Source organism: Furipterus horrens, unplaced genomic scaffold, assembly GCF_987537825.1.
Source record: "Furipterus horrens unplaced genomic scaffold, mFurHor1.1.pri manual_scaffold_5, whole genome shotgun sequence".
Taxonomy (NCBI): domain Eukaryota; kingdom Metazoa; phylum Chordata; class Mammalia; order Chiroptera; family Furipteridae; genus Furipterus; species Furipterus horrens.
The window spans coordinates 9159018-9171893 of record NW_028327175.1 but is presented as its reverse complement, the minus strand read 5'-3'; the positions used below and the strand labels follow the sequence as shown (position 1 = coordinate 9171893).

Here is a 12876-nt window from a genome sequence, read left to right as displayed (position 1 = left end):
ACCCCCGATGCTTGAAGGAGCTCTCCAGCTTGTCCCAACAGGCAGCCCTTGTCCTTGAGGTGACACAGGAAAGCCAGGTCCAATTCCAGATTTTGGGTTTGACCTGCATGGGGGGGCTGGTGGGGTAGAATAGGGTGTGGGGTGCCCCAGAGCTCTGAGCTGGGTTCCCTCTTTTATGTCTGTACTCCTTGTCTTGACTCTAGGGATGCACCTGAATTTATACCCTGGCCAGGAGCCTTCCCATGAACTATTATCATGTATCCGGCTAGCTCCCTGATGTCTTCATCTCCGTTTTAACACATTGCAAATTGAGCCCTGGATACAGCCCACATCATCTGTTTTTCTGCTTCTCTGTTGAAGGCAATTCCATTCCTCCAGGGGCTCAGCCGAGATTCTCAGAGCCATCCACGCGGCCTTACTTTGTCACCCCGCCCACCCTGCCAGCCCTGTCTTGCAGTCCCTTTGGGATTCTGCCACTACTGCCATCACCCTGGTCTAAGCCAGCGTCACTCTACCTCAACTATTGCCGTGACACCCTTCCAGCCTCTTCTCATTCCCGGGTCCTCCCCGTTCCCTACGAGTTAGACCATGTTGTCCCTCTGCTTGAAGTTCCCGTGTGGCTGCCATTTGTCCCAGAGGAGAAGCCACACTTCCAGAAATGCTTCTCCTGTTTGCTCTCCCTCTCTCCATGGCTCCGCATTCTGCCCCCAGTTCTTCACCACCTTGCTCACACCAACCCTGGCCTCCTCTTCCACCCCAGGATCTTTGCACAGGTCGCTCCCTCACCGCGGGGACCTTCATTGTGTTAGGTCCCATCAGGAAGCAGCTGGCGAACCCAGAACTTGAGGAGGATTTATGGATGAGTGGTGGAGGGGGGACCACATGGGTTGTGCTGTCAATCACCTGGGGCTTGCAAGCCCCCGGCTCTGTGTTCTTCCCCGTAGTGGGGGCCTGTGTGCTGTTGGGCAAACTGTTCATGTGGCATTTCCCAAACAGGGCTCCCTGTGTGGCTCTGGGACGTCCCAGTGCTGAGGCTCATTCTGCAAGTGTTGGGTGAACTTGATCGATTTAACCAGAAGGTTTTCAGACAACAGCTGGACTTGCGGTCCTTCTGCAAGTCACACCGTTGGATAGAACCACCACTTTGCTCGTGAGCAGGCAGTGACCATCATGTCACGGTTGTCCCTTGCCCAGCCTGTGTAAAACTGGGCGTGTCAGGGCCGATGAAATAAACACAGTAAATCTGAACGGCTGCTGAAGCTGAGCTCAGGCTCCCAGCTGCTGCATGCGAGCCGGCGGGGGAGGGCAGGACTTTCGGAAAGACGGTCCTGGGGATTCCCGAAGGCTTCCCTGCGATGCCCAGGCCGTGGAAATGCACCCTTTGTCCGTGGTGAATATATTTCATTTGTGTGATGTGCCGACTTTCCTCCTTTAAGTTCTGGTTACCCTTAGTGGGTAGGCGGCTGCTAGCTTTCAGTGTTACGTTTCTCTACTCCTATGACTTAATTTGTGCAACATGTAAATATTTGATTTGCTAGAAGTATAAATTTTTAGAAACATTTTAAAGAGGGTTTTTATAAAGAGCACATAAGGCCATGTGCCTAAATCATCTCCTGAATGACCTACTTTTAAATTTGCAGCATGAGATTTCCCTACAGTGGTGGCTCCTTGCACCCCTCAGGTGACATAAGTGTCCCCAGACCAGGACTGGACTGGTTTTTAAACCACGCAGTGAGCGGTCAGATACTTCCCTTTGGCATTTCCTTTGCCTTCCCCTGGGTTCCCGGCAGAAACTGTTTTCTCTTGAAGTCGTTCTGCACCGCCCCCACCCCCGCCCTGTGATATCCAGTTGTCAAAGGAACCAGTTTGAAGTTGTAAGTAAAGATGTGAATGTGGATGACCTGTTGGCCAAATACAAGCAGCGGAAGGCAGTGCCTAAAGAATACGAACAAAAGTTTTCCTTTGTAGACTTCTGCATCCGAGGCAATGAGCTCAACTCACCTGCGGGCAGGGTTGACCATGAACGGTTTGGTTTACCCTCTTCCTGTCTTCGCTGTTGTTCCCACTTCCGTAGAAATGCTGTAAGAAAAAAAATAAGGAGTATGGGTGATGTGGAGTGATGATCTGGTCCTGAGTTCTGGAGTCTGATGAGAGCCAGGCGGCTGGACAGAGGCCGTGTGGACCTTGAACTCTTTCATTGCTTCTCTCTTTAATGAGTCAGAATCTGAAGTAAAAAAGTGAAATTCAGTGCTTCCCCTGACTGACACATTTATTGTTGAATTAAGAACTTATTCCAGGCTGCTGTGGCTCAGTGGATTGAGCATCAGCCTGCAAGCTAAGGGTCGCTGGTTCGATTCCCAGTCAGGGCACATGACCAGGTTGCATGTCAGGTCCCCAGTTGGGGGCGCGAGTGAGAGGCAACCACACAGTGATGTTTCTCTCCCTCTCTTTCTCCTTTCCCCTCTCTCTAAAAATATAATAAATAAACAAACAAATAAGTAAATAATTTTTTAATAAAAAGAACTTACTGAGCTCCTTGAGGTCATCCAGGCTCATTCTTATGCCCTCAGATTGTCCTGTGGTCAAAGGACCTGATCAATCAGTGACCTTCTCGGGCTCGTAGTTTAAAACCCTCTCCGAAGGCAAGGAAAACCAGAAATTATTTTGAACAATGAAGTACTGTCTTTGTAGGTAGAATGTGTCCACTCTTTCCAGGTGGGGTTTTAATGGGGGAGAGAGGGAAGAGGGAAGATGAGTCTCTGATAAGTCATTAATTCAGATTTAGCCCTTTTGAGACTGGCCTCTGTTCTCTTGCCAGTCAGTTTTTTATAGTTAAAAGTTGTTTCCCTGCTTTGCCCTTCTTTACCAACCTTCGCCTAATTTGAAGAAACGGGGATCAGGAGTCTCCTGCCTCACAGCCTGAGTGGCAAACAGGAGGAAGAGTCTGTGCCCTCCCACCTGGGATCAGCTGGTCCTGGCGGGGGTGTGGCGAGCTCTGGCAGAGCCGGGCAGTCCCAGCTGGGTGACTCAGCTCTGCCTTCCTTGGGGGTGGGGGTGGGGATAGCCCAGAAAGGTTCTTTTCATGCCAAAGCTGGAAACACAGAAAAGCAGGCAGAAATACACAAGGTCTCTTTAGGTGTAGGCGCCAAGCCAGCCCACCATCACTTCCGCCTCAGGATGGCCAAAGCAGATCATGTAGAGTGGGGACATATGCTGTTCTCACTGGGGTGGAACTCCAGAGTCACATGATAAGGATGAGGATACAGAGGGGAGAGAAGAATGGGCACCTTTAATGCCATTATCTACCACAGTTGGCTCAAAGTAACCCACTCGGAGCTAAAATTCAGTAAGATTTCCCGTCTTGGTGATTTACCTTTTTCAGGAAACCAGGACTTATGGCTCCCTTGACAGTCCTGCAGGCGATGTCCCTCTTGGCGTTGCTGTCTTTGAGGACTTACCAGAGCAAAGGTAAGAACTGGAAAGAGCAATAAAGAAACAATTCACATGGAGAAAAAGAGAATAAGGTAATTGGTTACGCTGAAGAGAAGTTGCACAATTCTTTTTTCTTCTGAAATTACATGGAATTGGTGAGTGGCAATGGCTCCCTTAGTCATAACCTTCCAGGTCTTGATGGCTCATCTTAATAAGCCACCCTTTGGCCCTGACTTCCCGGTTATTAGGGCATTTGTGAGTGGACCTAATCCTGCAGAACTTTATGGTCGATATATTGAAAATGACCATGCCCAGAAGAGTTCCTTCTGCATCTTGCTGGGGAGAGATGGGTGAAGCAGCCCAGAGCTGGCCACTAAGTTACCAAGCTGGGATGTCCCTCAGCTATGTTCATTGAGAGGCTATTAGCTGCAAAATAGTACTGCTAAGTGCTGAAATGCCATTTATGGATTAAAAATCAAAACAAAATAACTTGTCACTTAGCTACTCCCCCAGTGAGGGCGTTTTCAAATAGATTAACTTTATAAATATAGTCAATATGAATTCATTACTTCTAAAATGTTTATGGATACTTTGATTATTCTTTGAACCAGTCTGTAGATTCTTAGACCTGAGAGTTTTTATTGGTGTATAAAGTGTCTGTTGCTTTGTCCTGTGTTTTACAAAGCTTTCCATTTCTCTGTTTTTGTGTTTACTTTTCTCTGTACTCCCTTTGTAAGAGAGAGTACAGGCACACACTTTCTGTAGTTACCCACAGAATTCCTGTCCGTGGAGTCATGAAAATGACATTTGCAAGAAATGTCCAATGTTTCCTTAAAACTCTGTGAAAGATATTTGGAATTGAAAAAGATTTTGTTGTGATAATAGCTTAATTTTCTGTCTGATATTCTTTAGGTCTGGGTTTAGTTCTTTCAGGTTTAGTGTAGGTGGGAAAATGCTACTTTAATGGCTTCTTAAAAATACGTTGACTGTTAGTGGCCTCCCTCATCTGGAGCTGAACGGTGGGAACCAGGATCTCCCACTTGCAGTCTGTATGCCCTCCTCCATTTGTGTTACTAACGTCTAAGCATGACATGAGTGGGCCCATGGACCCCACCCCTGGCTCTCCAGGAAATGCCCGGCATTCAGTCAAGCTTTTGGCCCAGCTTGCATCCCTGGTGAAGTCTCATCATCTGAGCCAAAAACTGCGTACTGTGTGCTTTCTCCTTCCCAAAGTTCTGCTCTCGGAGCACACTCCGCTGCTCCCCTCGCAGCCCCTTCTAGACCGGACATGCACTTACCTGTTTCTCTCTCACTGGTCTTTGTTTCTGCTGCCAGCTTTCCCAGCCTAGTATGCCTGCTTTGCTAAGTAATCCTGTGGTCGACCTCACCTGCACTGCTTGGATTTCTCATCTCCATTCTTGCTGCATCTGACACGTACCTACTAAACCTCCCCACTCAAACTAGTAGTCCTCCCGCTGGATGACCCAGCCAGGCTCAGGCATGAGACTCCATTTCAGGTAACCTAGCTTCTCCTGACCACTTTGGTTAGTCCTGGGCTCACATCTCCCTTGGCCAGAGACTGTAGCATCTGGGTGTCTTTTCTTCCTGTCTCGTGTGTATGTACAGACAGAGATCAAGATGTAAGTATGTAAATGTTTTTTATAGAAGTGAAGTTATACTGTATATACTGGGAGTATTTATACTCAAGTGTGTATATATATATATACTTGTAAAAGTATATATACTTCTAATAACCATATATACTTATTAAAGTACATATAGTATAAAGTACATTATGTATATATCACAAGTATATATACTGATAATATATACTACATATACTTATTAAAGTATACATTTTAATATATACTTTAATATAGACATGTTTAATATATACATACTTTAATATATACTTACTAAAATGATTAATATAACATACAGTAAGAGTTTTTACCTTTGATGTTGAATGTTCTTCTAGAAATAACATTTAATGGCTGCACAGAGTCCCATCTTATGAATGGGCCATGGTTTATTTTCTTAAGTGATGCTGGGGCCTGACAGAGCAACTGGGCTGGGAAATTGGCAGGAGGGGCTGTGGTTGAATCCAGGTCAGTCTGGCTCCCAGGCCTGTCCTTTTTGGTGATGCTCCAGTGCAGCGACATGAAAAGGGTGCTGGGCCAAGGGCCAAGACCCTTGGGTTTTGGTCTAGTTGTCTTTAACCTCAATTTCCTCATTTGATAAACAATGGGATTGGATTTAATAATCTCGGTGGGCTCTTTAGCTCTCTGACTTCACCTTGGCATTTCCACTATTTCCCAAGGAAGCCCTAGATTGCTTTTGACCTAATTATTGTGACTGACTGATGTCTCTCAAATACCCGAGTCACTCAACGACTGCTGACAGCATATGTCAATGACAAAGTTCCCCTCTCACCTCACGCATCACACAGTAGCTTTCGAGAGTATCCAGAAATAAAGGTAATACTGGTAGTTAACCTATTCATTCAGCAACCAGTCACTGAGTGTCTGAGCTGTGACAGGTGTGTTACTGGTCTTGGTTTCACTGAGTGAGGAAGTCTTAGTCTCACCCTTGTTGAGCTCAGTCTACGACAGACGATTACAGCCCTCTGTGATCCATGCTCAACCCAGAGCTTAGGACAACAGCCACAGGGAGAAGAGAATGCCCAGAAGGACCCATCAAGGCATTAGTGAGGAGTTGCTTGTCGGGCATTTTAGACCTTGTGGAGATCCCAGATCTGTCATTTGAGATCAACATGTGCTATGGGTAAGACACTGTGCCGAGTGCTGGGGACAAGAGTCCGTTCAAAAATACATAAGCAGAACTTCCAGCGAAGATGGAGGCTTAGACAGACACGCTGCATTTCCCTCCACAACTAAGAAGGAATACAGCTATCTCAAAACTAGAAACAACCAGAAGTTCCAGAAAATCGAGTTGCATGAAAGTCCAGCAAACAAAGATATAAAAAAGAAATACTCATCCAGACAGGTAGGAGGGGCAGAGCCTGGGCGGAGAGGATGCCGTGTGATGGCGGCAGTGGTGGTGGCAGTGGTGGCGGCAGTGGCAGGCTGCAGGAAAGCTCAGTCACATGTTTTAAAAAGTAGGGAGGGACACCTGGGGAGCGCTCCAAGCCCCAGACCAAACCACACAGCTCATGGTCCTAGTGCCGGGGAAAAGCAAGCTTCATTGCTTCTGACTGTGCAAATCAGTGGGGGTTGGGGTGGAGGAAGAAACTGCCAGTCTCTCAGCAGAGTCCGCTTGTTTAAAGGGCCCCCACAGTCCTAGAACATCCACAGACCCACCCATTCTGGGAATAACAGCCAGGGAAACAGCTAGAGGGGTGCCAGTCCCATACGGGAAGCCGGAGAAGTGCCCAGAAAAGGGGCAAGTGCTGAGCAAGTGGCATTGTTCCCTCTCTGATCCTCCCCCTGCCCACAGCGCCACAGCGTGGTGAAATGGGTCGCCCCATAATGATGAATACCTAAGGCTCTGCCCCTTACAACATAACAGGTACAACAGCTCTTCCTAAGACACAGAGGCAAACAAACACAGGAGCCTGTCAGAATGAGGAGACAGAGAAATAGGGCCCAAAAGAGGGAACGGATCAAGGTTCTAGTGGGAGAACTAAGTGACAAAGAGATAGCCAACCTAACAGATGTAGAGTTCAAAAAACTGGTGATAAAGATGCTCACAGGCTTGACAGATATGCTTAAGTATGGCAAACACATAAGAGAAGAAGTGAAGGCTATGCTAAGTGAAATGAAGGAATAGCCACACAAAACCAATGGTGAAGGGAAGCAATCTGGGGTTCAAATCAATGATTTGGAACATAAGGAAGAAATAAACAGTCAACCAGTACAGAATGAGGAAATAAGAATTGAAAAAAATGAGGAGAGGCTTAGGAATCTCTGGTACAACTCTAAACATACCATCATCTGAATCATAGGGGTGCCAGAAGGAAAAGAGGAAGAGAAGAAATTGAAAGCTTATGTGAAAAAAATAATGAAGGAAAACTCCTCAAATTTGGCATAGGAAATAGACATACAAGTCCAGGAAGCACAGAGTCCCAAACAAGCTACACCCAAGGAGGTCCACACCAAGACACGTCATAATTAAAATGCCAAAGGTTCAGGTTAAAGAGAGATTCATAAAAGCAGCAAGAGAAAAGCAGAGCTTTACCTACAAAGGGATGCCTTTAAGACTATCAGCTGATTTCTCAAAAGAAACTTTGCAGACAAGAAGGGACTGGCAAGCAGTATTCAATGTGATGAAAAGCAAGGACCCACAACCAAGATTACTCTATCCATCAAAGCTATCATTTGTAATGGAAGGGCAAATGAAGTGCTTCCCAGACAAGGTAAAGCTAAAGTACTTCATCATCACCAAGCCCTTATTATATGAAATGTCAAAGGCACTTACTTAAGAAAAATAAGATCAAAATTATGAACATTAAAATGACAACACATTTTTAACTCTCAACAACTGAGTCTAAAAAATAATAACAAAATCCAACTAAGGAAACCAGAATAGGAACAGAATCATAGGTATGGGGATCATTTGAAGAGTTATCAGCTGGGAGGGGGAAGGGGGAGAAATGGGGAAACAGTGCAAGGATTAAGAAGCATAACTGGTTGGTACAAAATAGACAGGGGGAAGTTAAGAATAGTATAGGAAAGGGTGAAGCCAAAGAACTTACATGCATGACCCATGGACATGAACTAAGGGGGGTGGGATTGTTGGAGGGAAGGGGGTATTGGGAAGAGGGGAACAAAGGGAAAAAAATTGGGGCAACTGTAACAACGTAATCAATAAAATATACTTTAAAAAATGCAAAAGCATCAACCTCTGTCCTTCAGAGAAATTGAATCCAGAGTGAGACTGGCAGCAGCAAACGGCCATCCAGGCAGAGCGAACGAGGGCTGGGAAAGATGGGGGGATGCTGCACACACCCTGCTTTCTCTGATGCCACTGGCTCCAGAATGACTGAAAATATTGCCCCTATTCCATAAGGGACCAGCTCTTTCATCTTTCCAAGTCTCCTTTTAGTTAGAAACGTGATGGCTGGAAGGTGGCGTCTGCTGTACCATGGGCCGTCAGGTGCCGGCGGACGTCATCAACGGTCTTAATCTTTCCCGTCCCTTTGCCTCCTCCTCCGTTTCTTCAGACCCCCTCCACCCAGCACGTAAAAACAGCTGAGTCAGCCACGCGCTTCCTTCCGAATCTGCATGGCGTTCCTTCTGCTTGCGTGGAAAGTGGTTCTTTTTTTCTTCTCTAAGGTTCAGCAATGGCTTAACTCACCACACCAGGGCCCATCCTTGATCGGGGCTGTTTCCTAAGCCGCCTGGCCTCTGTGAGCCTGCTTCACGTCTGATCCTTCTTCTCGCACAGGCTCCTCACACCACTGAACACTGAACTTGCAGCCTCTCGTGACTTCATGGGTCACGTGTCTCCAATTGCGTTCTTCCTTGAGCTAGGAACCTTGTCACGATTATTTTATAGCACAGTAAATGCCTAATAAGTTGCCGGTGCTGATCTCATCCAAAGAGTTCGGTGAACTTTTGCCAAAGGTGTTTTAGGTTCTATGCATTGAGGTGGGATGATGCTCCTACTTGATAACTAAATAATAACAGAATATTGACTTTCAAAAATAATTTTCATCTTTTTTTTTTTTTTTTTTTTTTTTTTTTTTTTTATAATTTTCATCTTTGACTTCCAGAAGTACGAAATTTATAGCAAAAGTTTCTGTTTCTTTATCTGGCCTTTCTGTAAATTTCTAAACCAGTTATATTGTCCAATAAAGTGTTCTTTATTGTTTAATTGTTAATTTGCGTAATTTAATTATTGTGTATTGTTTGTATTGTTTAACTATTAATGTCATTTCATTCATCTAGGCCTTAATTTCTTCATTTGCCAAGTAATTTCTAAATTCCTTTTCAGCTTTTCAAGATATCTGATTCTAGGATGCTCATGTGAGCTGTATCTTTCAAAGCTAACCAATGATGATATTTGAACAATAATCTATGGCTATTCAATCATACTCCTACTAAGTGTTATTTCATATCTCGTTTTGGTCTTTCAGTCTTGTCTGAACCTTTACCATTGACCCCCGAATCACTGAAAGTTTTCGCCAATTCTACCCAGCAATGTTTGCATTTGCAGTGGAGTGTCCACAGCCTAAATTACCATCAGGAATTAAAAATGGTTTTTCAGATAGAGATCAGTAGAATGAATAAATCCAACGTCATCTGGGTGGTAAGTTTTTTTCTTTTTATGGATCTGTATTTAAAAAATCCCTTTCTGGTGTCATGATTTGTCTTCCATAACATACACACACACACACACACAAAATCACAGTATAGAAACATTTTCGCAACTCAAAAGTTTCCCTAAACTATTGCGTCCCATGTTTTTAGGGAGGAGAATTTGGGACAAAGTTTCCAGTTGGGTTTGGCAGGTTGGAGGGGATGAGTTAAAAAAAAAAAATCATTTCTTCAGTTCTGCTCAGCCCCTAGGAAGGCTGTTGAGTCTATCCTAGTGAGTACTGATTCCCCAGCTCCATGAAGATCAACCATCTTTCTCCTCTTCTTCCTTCCCAGTCCACCAGAGATTTTCTTAACAGGATGTAATAGTTTGGCAACATTTTTCCTGCCACTGTGGCTTCCAGTCAGTGTCTCTGCCTACGCTGTGCTGCCAAAAGCAAGGAAGAATGAGTTCTCGCACTTCGTGTCCTGGCTGGCAAACAGCTTCTTCATGGACCTTCCCAGAGAGTAACTTACAGTGTCCCTTGTTACGTCACAGGTGGCTTTTTCTGTAACGAATGAAGTGAAGAAAACTCTTTTGCCTTTGAGGCAGTTGCGACAGATTTTTCACTTGTCTTGGTTCCAGTCATGGTTGTGTGTTTCACCTGATGCTTTGTCATCTAGTGCACTGGGACTCTTCGATGGCTTCTTCCAATGATCACTATGGTCTGGGGACCCTTGGTAATCTACGTGTGCATTCTGTTCGTTCATTGTCACAGGACGTTGAAGGACAGTGGGACGTGTCCTCATTGAAGGGGGATGGAGGAGTTGCCTGGAGAAAAGGCAGACACAGGGATGTGGCATTTCTGGGAACCTCTGTTTGCTCAGTGGGGTGCCACCCTTCTCGCAGGCAGTGGAAGCAGGGGCCCAGGGGTCTGGATGCTTAGCTCCTTTAGTGATCCATAAAGGCCACTAGTTTTAAAGCCTCCACTAACGTTCCACATTCGCTCTTGCATTTGAGGTCCGAGTGAATGGCTGAAGTCAAATACAATTCTCTGTCAATTTAGGATTGATGGCAGGCTTACAATTCCTCCCCTCGATGGGCAGGTCACCACAGTGAGAGCTGTTAGTGTTCTGACTTTAAGTACTAGCATGTGTATGGACAGCTGTTCACCTCCAGACATCAGCCCATCTTCCCGCCATTCCAGCTCATACTAACAAATTTTGTATTTTCATCTTTTTTTTTTTTTGTATTTTTGATGGATACACTGGTTGTTGACTTAGACCTGATAAAATATCAAGCAAAAATCACATACTGAGGCCGAGAGATGTCCAAAAAAAAGAAATTTAAGGGAAGTTCTGGAGGAATTTGTGGAAAACTAGCACTTCACATCATTAGTGAAGGAAGCATTAACCTCAGACCAAGGGGATCCCGTTTTTTTTATTTTTCTAAAAGACAGTTCTTCCTGCTATCATGTGAGAGAAAATAATGACAGCCATAGACCAAGTTGATTCCATTCTTTATTTCTCTAACAGGCAGCTCTTTACATCTTTTTTCACCTTTGACTCATGTACCAGTTCTCTTTTAAAGGTGACGCGCCTGCTTCTGTAACCTACTAAGACTCAAGATCTTTGAGAGGAGAGCTTTGTGTTGTCTGTGGTATTGCCCCCATAACCCCCAGCCCTGCCAGACACCTCTCCCCCCTGGAGAAAGCCAAGGCACAGAGAGGTGGCCATGCTGCCCCAGGGATGGACCCAGGGCACTCTTCACGCAGGACGATGGCCACAGACAGCTGCCCCGGGTCATCAGTGGCCACAGGTCCCAGCACAGACGGTGCCATGAGAAGCCCTTGTCTGAACCTCTCGGGCCTGAGGTCAGGGAGAGATGTGAGGGCCCCTCCAGGTGAGGGAGGGGAAGCCAGTGGAGAGAGGCCGCTTCTGTCTAGACAAGAAGCTCTCTTTCGTGGGGGAGCACCTTCCATTGCAAGCCTGACAGGACCTCCGCTCATGCCGAGAAGGGGCAGCTTTCTAGACTTGTGTCTCAGGCGACTCTGTTCCCAAAGGAAGATCCAGGTGCTGCGGATGGACGGGGACCCTGGGCTGCCTCCCAGATGCCACTGGCACTCATATCCCCGCTGGCAGCCGCCCTCAGCCTCTCCAGCCAGGGAGAAGCAGGAGAAGGCAGAGTCAAGTGACAGCTGAGCGAGGAGGGAGGCCTGTAGTGTGAGTCAGCCAGGCATAAGCTCACAGCTCCAGACCGAATCAGTGATCTCTGGGTCAATCTGCGTGCCATCGTGACCTCCTGTGTCTGCCAGCGCCAAATTAAACTTGCCACTTGAATTAATGAAAACAGCCCAAACACAACTCACATATTACAAAAAAAAAAAAAAAAAAAAAAATCACTGAATTGATGCATTCAGAAAAGTTTTATCTCCTCCATGACAAGGCCGGCCACACCGCAGAGCATGAGTTGTGGTTAGAACACACATGGACCGTGTCCAGGAGAAACAGGCCCGTGCAGGTAAATGAATGGATGAAGTCACTCAGCACACGGTTTTAGACCGTGGGCCCAGGTCTGGGCCTTGTTCAAGGTGTGAGTCTGCGAAGAGACAAAGGCAGAAGCAGGGGCGTCCTAACCGTGGGGGCGGTGCAGGTCGCTGGCGAGGTGCTCAGTGGCCGGGCTTTGGCCTGACCTCCTCCAGCACCTCGGAGAAACAGCGGTTTGAGCCCAAATCAGTCAAGAGATGGGGAGTGACAGGATATGATCGGGAGTTTTTAAAAAGCTTCGTCTCCCCGCACAGGTGAGGGCAGGCGGGAGAACTGGAGAAGCTGAACTGTGGCCAGCAAAAAGCAGGCTGGGGGGGGGGGGGGTGGTCCAGAGGACAGGTGCCTGGAGTGGGTGGGGACAGTGGGGACAGAAGCGGCCACATTTGAGAGAGACGTAGAAGGTGAAATCTGGTTTGTGCCTTGTTGATATTATAGAAAGGTCACCATTATTGATATTGTTCCTTTTTTTTTTTTTTGTATTGGCTCTTAAATTAATATGTCAGCAAAATGTACTTGAGATTGCTCAGGTTAAATAGTGAAGGTTGCATGGATCAGGACCTCAAAACTGGCAGTTAACAAAAGATGTTTTATAATCTAGAAATAAAGTAATGCAATGCACTAAAATAAAATAGAAATGGTT

General features: G+C 46.0%; 1 protein-coding gene across 2 annotated transcripts in view; it reads left to right on the top strand.

The window, feature by feature from the left end:
• Positions 1 to 3386: 3386 nt before the first annotated feature.
• OSMR (oncostatin M receptor) overlaps positions 3387 to 12876 on the top strand; it is a 30463-nt gene continuing 20973 nt past the window's right edge. For both annotated transcript variants that reach the window (XM_090276160.1, XM_090276159.1), the window contains exons 1-2: positions 3387 to 3468; positions 9530 to 9702. In XM_090276160.1, the coding sequence (XP_090132286.1) occupies positions 3396 to 3468; positions 9530 to 9702 (246 nt within the window). In that variant the 5' untranslated portion in view covers positions 3387 to 3395. The remainder of the gene's footprint in view (positions 3469 to 9529; positions 9703 to 12876) is intronic.